This window comes from Pelecanus crispus, chromosome 4 (genome assembly GCF_030463565.1).
Source record: "Pelecanus crispus isolate bPelCri1 chromosome 4, bPelCri1.pri, whole genome shotgun sequence".
Taxonomy (NCBI): Eukaryota; Metazoa; Chordata; class Aves; order Pelecaniformes; family Pelecanidae; genus Pelecanus; species Pelecanus crispus.
In genome coordinates this window covers 85,141,246-85,157,785 of record NC_134646.1, presented here as the reverse complement: position 1 = coordinate 85,157,785, position 16,540 = coordinate 85,141,246, and the positions used below count along the sequence as shown (strand labels likewise).

Genomic DNA, 16,540 nt, shown 5'->3' with positions numbered 1-16,540 from the left:
GCAACACGTGACATCAACCTTTAAATCCTCCCAGCTTTTGCGTTCCTGACGTTCTGGACCATGATGACTACAAAACTGCTGTACCTGGAAGAGAGTTCCGCTTAAATAATGAGGGAATAAACATATTAAATGAAAACAAAGGATGAAGATGCTTTCAAGATTAATAGTAGTGTTTATGTGTTGAGAGCTGACACCTGTAAACACTGCATCTTTTTCTTTTTGTACAGTTTGATAAATACATGAACTACAAAGCACTTTCCATGTATAAACCTGAGTGTCATTCATATTGGACTACTGTTCTATTTACACTGACCATGAATGGCAGCAACCGGATGTTACTGGACCTGCAATAAAATTATTTTACTTTAAACTCGAAGAAAACAAAGGAGCAATCTGAAGCCACGTGTCAGTAAAACTTAAGTGGAGCAGTTGTCAAATGAAGCCAACTATCACGTAGATGAGAGAAAATGTTGAGTTCAAGGAAGCTGTGTTTCTCCGAGTGCTTCTAGCTTCTTGAGACACAACTTGGAAATCCTTCTCCTCCTCCTCCTCCTAGGTATTACTTTTCCGTTTTGTTTAAAACCCTATAGAGTTTCTGATGTCCATGCATCAAATACAGGTTCCTGGCTGTGCAGGGGGCTGCTGTTTCCGATTTCGTATTGCACCCGATTTCTCTTTGTAGGCAACTGGCATCTGTTGTGAAATGTCCACCAGTGCACTGGCCACTGCAAGACCTGAGGCAACAAAACAAAACAGTCATGGAACAAAATAGTCACAGAAACAAATCCTTCCGCCACAGCCGAGAAAAACCCTCCAAGCCACAAAACGAATATCATTTTTTGAGTTCTTAAAAAAAGAAGCTAGAAAAGCATTTTGGCTTAAGAGATTAAACTCCTGCAACTGTTCTGAAATAAGCTTTTAAATACTGCATGTCTTATTGAGAGCAGCTGCAGTAGAAAAAGCTGGAAATAAGAAGTGTGGGTATTAATGGATGTGAAACCCATAATATTAGAGAGGTGTCTTTCTCTGCACCAGTAGATGTGCTAGAATAAACACTGGAAGGCCATGTGCATGGAGGTTCCACTGCGCTCCCGGACATCTGTCATCTCTGCAATCTCCTCTTGGCAGATCCACAGACAAACCACCCTTGGCCATCTGGGATTTACTTCAGCACAGCTCACAACCAAACCATCCCATCTCAAACCCAGCTAATACTCTTTTAAGATCCTCTGCTTCACCATGCTCACTGCAGAAACCCCAGTTAAACCACAAACTGTCCAGGAGATTACGTCTCGGTGCCCTGCAAGCAGGTTTAAGCGAGAAGGGGCTGGGAACAGGGAAACCTTAAGCTGGATGGAGAAAACTTCTCTGTCCGGAGCTGCTAAGAAGAGGGCATGGATGCTCTGAAAGGACTTGATGTCTCTTTACAAATGGAGCTGGGAACGGAGGGAATAGGCTGGGAGACAAGTTACTTCCGTAAGACTACTGCAAACATGTCTGTACCAGATCCTCCTTCTTCCCCAGCCATAAATTAAAGTGTAATCCCAATATCAAATGTTCGTCCACCAGCTGACCCAAGAAATTGAATCAAATCTCAGGTCGGAAGCTAGCAGGGCCCAAGCTAGCTAGCTTAAAATAACCCGAGCACATCCTCAGCTGCGGTGTGGATACAGCAATAACTGTGGGATCAAGTCTGAAACCGTAAGGTGAATCTGTAAGGTTGGAGAAGGAGCGCAGTTAATACCACGCCAGCGGAGACAACGATATTCCTCACCTGACTGTCCTGGTGGTGGTATACCCCCAAGTCCTCGAGGCAACCTCACGAATACAGAGAGAACGGCTGCTTTGTTCCCAAAGCAGGGCTCCAGCGCTATTGGCTTTGGCACAGTCTACAGCGAGGGAAGGAAGAGGAGAAAACAAATGTTACGCAGCGTGTTACACCCTCCCTCTTACCCCAGCGTCGTCTTTCTCAGATTGTACAAGCTCCGGGGCACGAACCGTGTTTCTGCGCTTGGCAAACTTCCAGCACGTAGCTAGCAAAGCTAAAACCAATATTAGTAACAATCAAAACCCTAGTCATCGCAAAACACACGTTTACTTAATAAAAATCTAGCTATTAAGAAGTCAAGCGCTGTACAAGGCTTGTATTTCTCCCTAAATTCAATAACAAAGGAGCAGCTTATGCTAAACAACAGGATTGAGGTTTTTTTCCCTTCGAACCCATCAGCAGCGTATCACAAATATCGGCACATCTGACAACTGCAATTTGGCGGTTCCACTTCCATTTCCAGAGTTTAACTCCACATGACAACCTTCACAGCACTGTATGCATTAACATGGTAAAGAATATTTACCCCCAAATTCCTCTCTATTTCATTGTTGTTTGCTTTAAGCTGCGTTCCCCCAGTTTTGTCTTTCATTTCTGTTCTTTCCCAAGGGGTCGTATTCATTTTCCAGCAGTCTTCTAGACCATTCTGGACTATGTTCTTAGGTAGCTGGTTGCTCTGGGAGCTGAAAGTGCTTTAGAAAGTCCACTGGGTTGTACTGTCCTTTTTTCAGCTGAAAAGCAGAGGATTCCGTAGAGCAGAGGACCGGTTTGTGATCCTGGCTCTGGACCTGGTTCCCGTGACCTGTCGTATCCTAAGATGGACTACTCTCAACACGCTTTACTGAAGCCTGTTTACTTTGAATACGCGTATTTCACACTTCCGTTACAAACATGGACATGAAATAAAGTTTTCAGATAAAATGTGAATTGATAACTGTGAAGATATAATGGGCAGCCAGCTTTCTCCCACCCTAGAGGAGCAGGGGAATGGATCCCTTGCTGACCCTCAGTCTTTGAACATCACCCTCCCACTGTACTCCTGTCAAGATTTTATTTGAATGATCAACAGCTAAATTCAGTATGTCATTAGAAAGACAAAATGCAACAGCACAGCCTAGAAACTAAACATATGTTCTTACCTGAGCCAGGCCCCGATCCCACACACAATTACACGTGATCAGCGTTATTGTGGGATGGCACAACAGTAGGATGAGGAGGCGAGTCTACGCCTATGAGTACAGGTACAAGAGAGCAGCTCCTCGTTCCATGTAAGCAAAAAAAGCTGAGAAACGCTATTTTCCCTGATACGCTCAGTGCTTTCTGATTTCTTATTTAGTGTGGACAAATTCTACCCTGGTATTAATGAAATTATTATTGCTTTTTCCATTAGGCATAAAATTGTACTACTGTACTTAAATGTTCAACAGAAACTCAATACAATGCAAGACTGAAAAAAAATGAACAGGAGTCAAACAATGCTATTAAATTACTGCTGCTCAATAAAAACAGAAAAAAAGAGATGGCAGCAAGCAAAATGAAACTTAAAACTGTTTTCATATCTCACATTTACTGTAATGATTGCAAGAACAATTTGTTAGTCTGTGCAAGGTAGATAAATATGTATTCTACAGGCTATAACGACCTAAGCTGCCGTCTGCCTGGTTTACGACTGCAGACTTCTTCGTCTTCTCCCCACCCCCAAACAAAGGGATCAAACTCAAAATAATGCTTTTCCCACAAAGCAACCAAGCGTACTCTGGTGCTATATCCCACAGGCGACTCAATTACCAGCGGTAATGGAGAGAGTGCAGAGAAGGCAACTGCAGAAATACAGCCCACGGACTTCTGGCGTATGAGCGGGAGCGTGCACTGAGCACCAGGTTTATTTTCTTTTGGAGAGCGCCAAGTACCTGACTTACTCCACTGTTAATTAAACAGTCCTGCTGAACCCCAGAGGTTGGAGCACGGTGCTTGGGTGTTACAGCGAGCACTCACGCTCATCCTCAGCGTTGAGCAGAGTGAGCAGCGAAGACGGAGCAGAGAAGTAGTGGTGGGGGGAAGAGAAGGATGAAGGAGCAACTGAACAAGGCAAGAAGAGATTATCTTTTCTAATACCTTTTAAAGGTATTTGCTTTTAACTCCTACTGGATTTCATGGCCACAGAAACGACCCAAGGGCTGGAGCACCTCTGCTGTGAGGCCAGGCTGAGAGAGTTGGGGTTCTTCAGCCTGGAGAGGAGAAGGGTTCAGGGACACCTTATTGTGGCCTTTCAGTACTTAAAGGGGGCCTATAAGAAAAATGGGGACAGATGTTTTAGCAGGGCCTGTTGCGATGGGACAAGGGGTAGTAGTTTTAAAGTAGAAGATGGTAGATTCAGGCTAGATGTAAGGAAGAAATTGTTTACCATGAGGGTGGTGAAACCCTGGAGCAGGTTGCCCAGAGAGGTGGTGGATGCCCCATCCCTGGAAACATTCAAGGTCAGGTTGGAGGGGGCTCTGAGCAACCTGATCCAGTAGAAGATGTCCCTGCTCATTGCAGGAGGGTTGGAGTACATGACCTTTAAAGGTCCCTTCCAACCCAAAGTGTTCTATGATTCTAATCAAAACGGTTCTGCAAGACTGTTCCTTCCCCAACGTAAATTGTTCAGTGCAACTCTACTCCAATGTTTTGTAATGTCATGGGGATGCTGAGCAGCACGCTCATCATCCTCCAGCCAATACACAGAAACCAGAGACTGGAAAATACTTCTCACGGTCACCGAATGCAGCCTTTCACTAATGCAGGTTACTGCACATAGAAGTGCAACGCTCTGCTTTAAAAGTAGTTTTTTTCAGCCTGTGCCATCACCTCTGTGAGGCCTTTCCAGAGGCTCCCTGCTCCTGGATCTCACTGCTCTGACACCAGAAAATTTCTTCTAACCTCAATTCTTTCCCACCTATATTTATTCATCCATCCGACATTCTTCTGTGCCTTAACCCGGGGCTTTACCCTATTGTACATCCCAGCCTTCGTTTGGCTCATCTGAACGAGCAACTCTGAATTTCTTCTCTGAGCACAAACACTCCCTTCTCCAGCTGTCCCAACAGTCCCTCCCTGCACCTCGTCTGCTGCTCTGGACCACGGGTGACCCAAGAGGTGTCTCAGGCTTTGACAGGGCCTCCGTAATGGTATTAACACCACCCTGATTCTCCTGCACATCACAAAATGTTAAGGAATAGAAAAAGTTCATTACACAGCTCTCAGTCACAGAGCTGGAGGGACTTTGAGGGTAATTCAGCTCACCTCTCAATCTCTCAGCCCCAAGCAGGACCCTGTCTCCTCCTCTGCCCTTTCCAACTAATGAACCCTGCGTGCGCAGCAGAAACTCTCATTATGAGTCCCTGTTGGCATGATGCTTCCCTTTCCACGGGATTTTTATTTTGTTCTTCAAGGTCACACGTCTTCCTCCTCTCTGCTCTCCTGACCCCACTTTGAACCATGAGGAGCTCCTACGCAGGTGTCACTGGTGCTGAAAGAGCCCCAAACAGGCAGCCAGTGCTGTCCCCCAGCAAGTGACAGCAGACCCCGGCCACGACAATACCTAAAATTCAGTGTTATTTCACGGGGATGAGTCTGACCCTCACGCTGCAGTGAATTTTTAATCTATCTGATGTACCACGGATAGTTGAGGGCAGAGGACATACCTCTGAACCTCCTTCCTTCCCTTGTCAACTCGCTCAGAAAAGCTGAGCGTTAGTAAATAACTGTTAATATATCACTGCATGGGGAACTTTGTTTCTACAAACCATGCAAAGCAAGGAAGTGTACTTTCTATAATGATGCATCCAAAATCTGTCAGGCAGTTGCAAGCTAATTTGGAGGGAATATACTAAGCACAAGATCATCTTGCTGCAGCTAATCTCGATCTTAAATCTAAAAGGGGAAAAAAATGGTCTAGCGTCCATCAAACCCAGCCATTTCCCTGAGACAAGCTGCAGTTAATAACAGCGAAAAACCAGCATAAAGAATCAAGTCCTGCGAATTTATTTTTGACAGCACCAGTTCAGGCACCTGCTTTTTGAACTGTGACTCATCCCGCATCTCATCTCCAAGCGTGCGCTCGCCAGGCCAAGAGACAAAGCGCAGCCTGATGAAATGACTCACACGCCGAGTGACGGGAATGATGAATCTGATGCAAGCAAGAGGTCAGCTGGGAGTGAAGGGCATACCGTGCCCTCTGCGAGATACAGAGCAACCCGGCAGTGGAGCCTGGGGACTGTATTCTGCAGACAGAGGAAAACACGTGGGTAATTCAACCAGCAACTTAATGGCTACCTTGATTGAGGATCTCACCCACAGCTAGCCTTGCCGTGAGCCTGCTCGTGTTTTGACGTGACCTATGTAGGTGCTACCATGGCGCAAAGCGGCTAAGGAGAAGCTGGCTGGCTTCATCAAGTTCCATATTCGTGGGAAGACCCAGGAAGAGCTCACATCTCCTTTCCTTCCCCATCTCTGCAGCACATCTGCCTCCTGCGTAGTTTCTGAATGCTCTCGTTGCAGATCCAAGCTGCTTTTCCGCAAGAAGGCTTGGAGTGGACACAGGAAGCGGAGATCAGGTCATTATAAATGCTTGTGCTTCAGTCTGACAGGTGGCTTTTAAAGGCCCACTTAAAAATAAAATACATAGATCTCCAAACTTTGTAACACATTTCATCAGATGGTTAAAACCAGCCTATGCCAGAGACTTTCATTTAGAGCGTTTTGATAAACCCATTGTTGAATTATAGAAGCAATTCCTTTTTATTGAAGGCTTAATGGCACAATAAAGTAGACATTATTCAAATCTATGCAAATAAGGTGCATCCCTCAGACACTTGGCACATGATGAGCGCTTCGCGCGCTGCCTGAACAGCAGAGTCCCACACTGGGAGGGGGGCACGGAGGGGAGAGTGGAGCCCAGCTGCTGGAGCGCACGGACGAAGACCACAGTTAATGGGATAAAAGGATTTCACCTTTGGTGCTGGGTCAGTCCGTACGAGCCAAATTGCCATCCAACAGCCCATCAGAAGGGAGCCCTTGACTCACGAAACACAGAGCACGCTTGCACCCAGCCAGCAGCCACGGCAGCAGTAAGAATCGTGTAGCCAGAAGACTATTTCCCTTCTGGTGGCAACCAGGATGGAGGCCAGCGAAGGGGATGCCGTGTGGCCCAGGATGTATCTGTGCTATGAACAGTCAACGGCAGCCGGTCTACCCGTCAGGCACCCTTCCCTAAAGCTACTCCTTGTCCTCAGAGAAATACGGTGAGTGCGCTGGAGTGACAAGTTCATGCAGCTGATCATGGAATCATAGAATAGTTTGGGTTGGAACAGACCTTTAAAGGCCATCCAGCCCAACCTTGCAGTGACAGGGACAGCTTTAACCAGAGCAGGGTGCTCAGAGCCCCGTCCATAGAATCATAGAATGCTTTGGGTTGGAAGGGCCCTTTAGAGCCCACCCAGCCCAGCCCCTGCAGTGCCAGGGACAGCTTTAACCAGAGCAGGGTGCTCAGAGCCCCGGCCAACCTGGCCTGGGATGTTCCCAGGGATGGGGCCTCCACCGCCTCTCTGGGCAACCTCTGCCAGTGCTTCACCACCCTCATGGTAAACAATTTCTTCCTTACATCTACTAGCCTGAATCTACCGTCTTTTAGTTTAAAACCACTACCCCTTATCATAGAATCATAGAATTGTTTAGGTTGGAAAAGACCTTTAAGATCATCCAGTCCAACCATTAACCTACACTACCAAGTCTACTCTAAGCCAATCAAGGGTAGACTAGACTAAACCATGTCCCAAAGTGCCACATCTACCCGTTTTTTGAACACACAAAAAAAATTTTGTCCCATTGCAACAGGCCCTACTAAAACATCTGTCCCCATCTTTCTTATAAGCACCCTTTAAGTACTGGAAGGCCGCACTAAGGTCTCCCCGCAGCCTTCTCCTCTCCAGGCTGAACACCCCAACTCCCCCAGCCTGGCCCCGCAGCAGAGGGGCTCCAGCCCTCGGATCATTTTCGTGTCCCTCCTCTGGCCCCGCTCCAGCAGCTCCATGTCCTTGTGCTGAGGCCCCAGAGCTGGACGCAGGGCCCCAGGTGGGGTCTCACCGGAGCGGAGCAGAGGGGCAGAATCCCCTCCCTCGCCCCGCTGGCCAAAACCAGCCTGAACTTTCCTCCCGCAATGGACTTCGCTCCTCCACACTAGCAAAGCTGCGATCAATGGGAACGGTGGGAGAAAACCCAACGACCAGGCATCAGGATAATGCAAATGTCAAACAAAGAGCAAAAAAACCCAACAAAGACGTCTCGGCCCGGTGCGCAGATTTAAACGTGCTTTACTGGGCCATGCACGCCGTCGGGAAGGTGCACCGCAGCATCTGGGGTTTAACCGGGAAGCGCTGTCACGTGTTTCGCGTTAGGCAGCGCTTGGGAACAGCGAGTACCCTTTTTTGGATGAAATATTTAAAGTTAATGGTATTTTACTAAGTGGTGACACAACCCCACTGTTCCTGGAGGCAGCGAAATCTGTTCCCAGCTGTTTTCCACAAACGACTTGACTGGCCAAAACCAGCACTAAAAAGCCGAGCAATTTCAGTTGTTTATGAGTTTTGATACGTACTTAATACGCGTAAAGCTTAAACAATTATAGAAGTTAAAAGCAGTTAGAGACCTATTAGGTCATCTAATTAGTCCGGCTGCTCCAGCAGGATTTTCTCCACAAACAGGGCATTTTCAGGACTTTGGGCTATTTCTAGGTGACCCAGGTGTGGAAGGCACCACCAGTTCCCTTGGGAGACAATTTCACAGCCAAATGCTTTCCGCAATCGAGTTGAATTGCATGATGTTCAACCTAAACATTTCTGGTTTATTTCATCTCATTATTTCTATTTATGCTGCTTATATTCGACAAATTCTAAAGGTTAATAATGTGTCACATAAAACTAATGGCTAGAACAATAAATATTCTGTGTAATTTAAAAAACACAGCATCAATTTTATGTAGGTTCTGTAATACACTGCCAGCATATTGCTTTTCAAAATCTATAAAAAAAAAATACTGTAGAGAATTTTTTTTTTCCTTAACAAGAAAACATATTTCTGTGGTTTGATCAAATAACTTTTACATGGTTTTCAATTTCCAGTAAGGAAATTAAAATAAAGGAAAAATCTTATGGTGGGGGAAGAGAAGAGGAACATTACTGAAACAGTTCAACATTATTATTTGATTCCACTTTTTCAGATGATTTCACTCTGTAGAAAAAGGGTCAAATTCCATTTGCAAGTTTTTAAATTGTGCCATTAAAAGCTGACTGAACATTTGTAAAATAAGTTACAAGCAATTTTCTATAAAAAATAGTGTTAAGTTTTAAAAATCATATTCTCAGGGTAATATGTATATCCTCCAAGATAGAGATGAATGAACTTCCAGCAATAATTTGCAGTAAATGAGTCTACATTAAAAATTTACATTTACCTTGTCCCTGCTATCTACCTTGGAAGTGACACAGGGGCTGAGGAATGAATTGCTCACAACTCGGCCCCGACGCTGGGTTACTGCGTGTGAGGAACTAAATAAAAACCATATTCAAACCCTTAGATGAATGCTAACAGTCTGAAATTGAAAATACAGCTCTGAGCATCCTGAGTTACCAATAACTGGGAGCATATTCGCTCCCATTGCGTTTAACAACCGCTTTCTATTTTAAAGCGCACATTGTCAATCCAGCAAAACACAGACACAAGCTCTCGGTGAAGGAAAGGATTTCGCTAGGCGAGTTTGTATTTCAAAAGCAGTCACCCTGAAATGACAAAATCTCCTGTCACAGCTTTGAGCATCGCCACTCACGTAAGCCAACACTCGCCCTTCTTCAATTCCCTGCTGATGCCCCGGGGAGGGGATGGGATGGACGAGGCCATGGGTATCAAATCTGGGCAAAATATGTATCTGGCCAACAGTGGATATTTATTTTGATTTTATACGGGTGAAGAGGCAGGATTTTTCTGGTTCTTTTTGATCACTTGGCTGGTTTTTGCACATGAAAAAGTGCAAGTAAAAAAACCAACGAAATAGGACAGCTGGATGAAGACCGCAAACACAAGATACACAAAGCTACTAGTTGGCATAAAGGAATGCAAACGTGTCCCTGATGTTTTTGAGAAGCTGCTGGTGTTGTTAGTACTTCAATCAGAAAAGACACTCGTTTGCACTAGAGGGAAAAAAGAGCTTAGAAAAAACCCTCTCCTGTGGGAAGCTTCATGCTCCTTCTTCTCCCTCCGGCAAATTCCTCCTTATCGGCTAAAATCAGGGTCCATCCTGCTGAAAAATTTACAGTCTTCAAGGCTAAAACTGGTTAAATCTCAATTATCAGCCAAATATTCCCTGAATACAAGGCAGGCTTAACAGATGTCTCTGTTGATCTCCTGATAGCTCCCTTCCAAATATTTATATTCCATATTGTATTATGGAATTGGCTAAAGTTTCCCCCCAAGTCGCTAATTTTGCAACAGAAACCAAAACAAGATACCTGGCGCTAGTTAACTGGAAATAATTCATTAGGCGAAGGGTTTATCAGGTATTTTTGTTGTTCTTTTGCAGGACGGATCGCAGCCAGCCCGTATGCAATTCCAGCGCAGCTAATCCGTTTCACACACCTCGGCCGCCCCGATAACGCTCCCTTCTTACCACTGGCAACCCCAACGAGCATGGCGCTCCTTCAAAGGCGATCAGACGCTTCTCCGTGAATTGGAAAGCGGGCCAGCATAAGCAGAATTAACACCAAACACGAAGTATAAGCTGGGGTGTCGCTCCTCGTTGTACGCCCCTCGTCACCCTGATGCGACGGGAGGGCTCCTGCCGTCCGCTCGCGCACGGCGACCGAGTCTAACGAGTGGAAGTGCTTTTGCTAAAGACAAGGGGACAGCTACGCACTGACATACTTTGAACGCCTTAGTTTTAATGCAGGGAAAAGCTCCTAGAACCAGCAAATGCTAGAAACCCCAGAAATAACACATTAGAAATTAAATTGCAGTTCAAAAGGCAAGCTAGCAAGCCCGAGCAGCCTGCCTTAGACAGGTCGGGCGAAATCAAACCAGCCTTTCTGGCCTCGAAGGCTGCGCGTGAACCATCTCCAGCAACTGCCACATCAGACTAAGACTCTTCAGTTTATGCTTTTCCCCCCTCACTTTCATCCCCTTCTTCCAACCACCATCCTTTTGAGGCTAATGAATGACTCCATTTCAGCTCATTTATACCACCCTTGAAAAACCCCAACCTGCTCTGTCCCCCTCCAACGCATCTCGGCAGCCTGGCCGTTTCTACTTGAGACCGCTTTTACGTATCACAGCTCAAGCCGGCCATCCTTCCAGATCTGCCCGCTGGCACGACGACTCCCAGGCTCAGCTCGGTGGCATGGTGAAGTGGGAGACTTTGTGCTTACCGTGCTTACGCGAACATGGCTCATTTTAAGTGAAGTGGGTTGGCAGGGGGGTCACAAAAGCTGGTCCATCAGCAAATTTGAGAGACTAATAACGGGTCAATAACACGTGAACTAAGGGGGAAATGAGTCACCAAGAGCGACAACCAGAACAGCACAACAGCCCGAAAAACGATCAGCTCCTTGGCCCTTAGTTGTTCTTCACTTAACCTCTCTCATCGCCTGAAACAGCCCAACACAGAGCTACACGTAGAAATTAAGATGATGTCACCCTGTAGAAGTGGTGGAGCTGGACGATGCTTCATTTTAAATCATTCCTCACCGCAGCGGTACCCCTGCAGCTTCCCCAAGCCCATCGCCCTCTGGCACAGGACTTCTAACTACTCCCTTCTCTGCTCGTTACTGATGGTTGCAACTTCATGGCAATGTAAAAGGAATTTAACACGGGCACCACTCCGACGCGAAATACAAGTAGACTGAAAATATAAATCTGTGGTATCCCTTGCCCACTCCTAAATCAGCCCACCACTTCATCTCTGTACTTCTTGAACAGATGGGACCTTCTGGCAGTCTTTAAACCACTCAACAGCACTTTCTTCCATAACAAAGCAAACTAATTACTAGAGCAAGATGCTATTTTCCATCAGTTTTTCTGCTATTTTTAAGGAACCAGCCAGCTTGGTGAGCTGATGTCTGATTAAGGATTTGCAGTGAAGCTATTTTGCCCTCAGAAGCCTAACACAGCAGAATTAAACGCACGTCGGCATGAAGGTACAGAACACGCTAAATGAACCTCACAAGGATTTTGCTCACCACGTACTTCTCTCACTCCATTTAGGCAGCTATAGATGCGGACAGCCTGTTGATCATGGAGGCAAACTCACCTCTTAGCACGGGCTTCGCACGCTGGATCCCTAGATGCAGCGCAGCAAAGGCTGCTCTACGGACCAGCTCTACCAGGCAAATGCTCTGTTTTACAAGAGTGTTTATCAAATCCTCCAAACGCTTCCAAGACCCTTTTTTTCCCAACTTAAGGATAAATTTTTCTAATGCAACAATTTTCTTGTTGATCCTGTACGTGTTTTGCTCAAGCTCAGTGTTTCCTTGCTATGCTGTGTATGTGTTTTTCCCAAGAATCTACACGCGTTAACTTCGTGCCTTTACCAGCTTTAAGATACCTGGAAATCAATGTCAAAATTAGAAATTTTCCAAATTCTTTCAGGAAAGCTTCTTTTAAAAATCACTGCAGAGGACTACAAAACTTAGATTAATTAAATAACAAGACCTTAAAAAGCCTGAGTTACAGGAATACCAGTTCAGACACTTGGATGAGTCCCAGATACCCAAGGATGTTAAATACTCTTAGAAAAAAAAATTGCGATAGGCAGCACCTCAGAACGCACAAAAAACTGCAGAGAAAAGCCAATGGATTTTGTAATAACTAAGCAAATTTAGTGGTAGATTTGTGATCCACTGGGTATTTGTTGAGTGGGAAATAAACCACAGCAGCTAGTTACGTGTTGCCTAGCTGCAGACTGTAATATGAATAGTTTCCCTGCAGGTAAATCACTTTCTATTACTTCTAAGTACCCCAGGAAAAATACTAATTGAAAACACGGTTCTAATACTGTCCAGCTGGAAAACATTAGCTTAGGACGGAACTAGCTTGACACTGGCTGCCAATTGGCTATGCACAATGGAAAAGGCAATTAATCTCTTGCAGACAAGCATCCCATTTTCCATTTCTCCTTTGTAACCCTCAAATAAACTCGTTATTAACCAAAGGCTTTGATTCACACAGGGAAAGAAAAACATCAATGCATTTATGATAGTGCAAGTCTGGATTTCTTGCATTAAAACGAAGGCTCTCAAATTTTGACACAGCGAATGGCAGAGTAACTGAAGAATGTAACGTCCAACAACGTAGCAACATTTCTCTTCACTCTTTTCTTGGCTAATAATTTAAGAACAGACAGAACACAAAGAAAAATGCAATTCCACATTTCTGTATCGTCCCAGCCCATCTTCCTGCAGCTCCCTCCTGCTAAGAGCTTTTTTCCCCATGAAGGCGCAAAAGGGATGAGGAAAAAAAACCAAAGTTCACCCCATAGATATTGAGACTGCTTTTGCACTTCTATTTAAAATTCATTTATATGCAGCATCCAACAAGCCAGAATATCTCAGAAGTGTCACTCCCCAAGTTGCTCACAACCCACAAGCTTCCTGAGCCTCCTCTCCTCCCCACGTGATTTCAACTTTGCTGAAACACTCCAGACTTTTATCCATACTTTTATCCCCATCCAAATTCTCCGAGATGATAAAAACCTACATAAAACCCCCCAGAATTTTGCGACTCTCCTTGTCGTGGAAAAGCATCCTCGTTCTGCACCCAGATCTTCCAGCAGATGAAGTTACCTGCTGGTACAACCATCCATGTCCATGTTCCCTACTTGGCTTCAGGTTACTGTACAAGGTTTGTGCTATTTGCCTGAATCAGACCGTCTCATTTATGCTTGAAGTGGATTAAGAAACATTTGTATGAGTTATCAGCACTGACGGCAATTAGCAGTTTTCTGGGTCTGGAAAAGGACATCTGCCCACAGTCTTACGTATTACGCTTAAAACTGGCTTCTCCATCCATTCTTGAGTAAGCCAAGGAGGTCAGACAAGTGAGATATGGAAGATGACAGTTGACATGGGAAAGCAAGGAGGCTTAGCTGCAGGTGACAGAAAGATGAAATCCTGTCTGCGGTGCTGTCTATAGAAGCACTTCAAAAGAGAAGAGTTCAACCTTCCTATAATCAAAGAAGAAACTGAGAAGAAAACAAAAAGCAGGGAGGTACGGAGGAGAAAGCAAACAACAAAGCCCAAATGAAAAGGTAAAAGCACTGCCAGCTGAACAAGAGAAGAAATAACACACGAATCGGAACGTAGGAGATCCAAAGTTTACTATCTTCTCAGTAGTTTATGAGTGTAGACAAACTTGTCAGAGAGATTAAGAAGACTGGGACAGCTTTGTTCTGGCCTGATCCTACAGGAGAGGTGCTTCTACTTAGCTTCCTTCCAGAAAATGGAAAGAGGGGAAGGGAACAGCCCCCAGACAGACAGACTGCAACCCAAAAGCGTCAGCAGTCAGCCTACAGCCTCACAAAGCGCCTCCAGCCCCGTGGGAACATCCATACACATCCCACGGCTTCTTCGACGAAGCAATGAAAAAGTAGGCTCCTTCTAAATCCAATTTTACAAGCATGTATTTCAAAGTCTAGGTGAGCTATTAGCGGCTAATGACTTCCAGTGCCTACCATTCTTGTAACAGAACTAGAGAAATTATAAAAACTCAGAAAAACTGAATAATCTGGAGTCAAATGAAAGTCAATGGGGAGTAGAACCACTCAGAGCCTCCAAGGAGAGGTCCCAGAGGTCTCCAAATTACCCCAAGTTACTAAGTACCTTTGAAAATGTTACTTTATTTTCACTATGCTCCCAGGTTCATCTCTGCAAAACAGGGACAATAATCCCTGACTTCAGAGAAAGGTAACGATTAATTCATGAAGCACTCAGCTATGGGGCAATCACAGGACTCATTCAAGCTTGGGACTAAAGGTTTGCATAGAACACAGTAAATAGCCAGAACGAATAGTGAAACTAAGACAACATATTGAAAAGCTTCTTCTATGTAGTGTCCACCCAGAAGATGCTGCAGGACACCAATCAGGTGAAAAAAGAGCTACAACTTGCCATGAAAGACTATATTCACAGATAAATAAGGCATAGCTAAGGCTATACAGGCAACCTGAATTGTGGCATTTCCTGATACTAAGGCCAAGACTTAAATATTATTACTCACCAAACAGGAATTCTTGGGTCAGCTTGTTTTCACAGGCTTTACAATAATTAAAATACACATATTTTTTAATAGAAAAGGAGAACTTGCTTGCTTGTCACAGTACTAGAAAGTGAGAAACTTTGTGCCTGGACTAGTGAGGAAGAATTCAAAAAAACTGAAGTCTAAATAAAACAAAACAGCTACCTTAGACAGGAAACAAAAACAAAATCTGTGTTCTCAGGTTCTCAGTTTTTTCTTTTTGTAGAAAAGTCTGCTAGTCAAAGGATCACATTAAAAAGATCTTTTAATTCATTAGTCTCCTTTTAAATATGCTTTTCCTAAAAATACAACATGTTGTGTCTAAGAACATGCCAGCCTGGTGTAAGGCAATGATTTCTCCACACTCCTATCTGCGCATCACAAGACGTTCTTGAACATATATTTATAATCAGAAATATGTTAACACAATTACAGTATCTGCACATGATTATATTCCTGTTTGCTTTGAGATACAGCAGAAAAATGGTTTCTATTTGCAGCACCTATAGCTATTTCTAGCCAAATGTTCTACTGTGTGAAGCTGCATTCTTCTCTATTACAAGGCATAAAAACTAACAAGGCAAACACAGAATCTCATACCCTAGAAACAGTGTAACTCTTATCTAAACCAACCCAAAAGTTGTAAATGCATACCTGAAGGGATGAAAGCAAATAAAAACAGTATCTGTTGGCCCTCCCGGACTTACAGTTTCTTGCAGGTAAATAACAAATAGAGGATTTGGGATTATTGCGTTAACCACAGTTTAAAACAAGCACCCGTGATTAATTGTGGTAAGAACCATCCTAAAGCACCAGCTCTCACCTTTATGCTTCCCCCAATGAGATCTGGCGGCTCTTCATCTGTTTCTAAGGCAACGTTGATGGAGGCGAAGGGGCGACTTGCCATCTGTTGCATCTCACGGAGTAGTTGCTAATTTAATAAACAGAAAAATATTATTATCGTATTGTTCCAACACAAAGATGAAAAAAAAAGCATGTATCTGAGAGGTTTTACCCAATACGAAGGGATATCAATGAACATGGAAAAATAACCTCCTGGTGTTTTAACGGGCTTAAGGGTACAGACAGATAATTGTAAATATTCACATTACTACAACTTAACAGGTTATTGCAAGTAAAGCTACACGCACAGTCTCAGCCTGACTCGTTCGTGAGGGAAAATACATCTACTTAAGACTCCATAAAGCAGTTATTTCCTTTTTAAGCTGCGATACCCTAGTTGTTTGTCATCACCTGTCTGGGGCATGACAGGACTCCATCGGATTTGTGGGAACTATTTTAAAATTGAACTAGCAGCAGTATGTAACTACTGTAAGAAAGAATTTGATATTTTATATAATAGCACTAGCAAAATGCTATCAGGCGTCTATTGAACAA

The 16,540-nt window shown here is 44.3% G+C and overlaps 1 protein-coding gene across 2 annotated transcripts in view; it reads right to left on the bottom strand.

Annotated features, from left to right (window-relative positions):
- Positions 1-523: 523 nt before the first annotated feature.
- The window catches only part of ATRN (attractin), a 156,968-nt gene continuing 140,951 nt past the window's right edge, over positions 524-16,540 (bottom strand). For both annotated transcript variants that reach the window (XM_075708898.1, XM_075708899.1), the window contains 3 exons: positions 15,966-16,073; positions 1,775-1,889; positions 524-734 (listed from right to left, as the gene is read on the bottom strand). In XM_075708898.1, the coding sequence (XP_075565013.1) occupies positions 610-734; positions 1,775-1,889; positions 15,966-16,073 (348 nt within the window). In that variant the 3' untranslated portion in view covers positions 524-609. The remainder of the gene's footprint in view (positions 735-1,774; positions 1,890-15,965; positions 16,074-16,540) is intronic.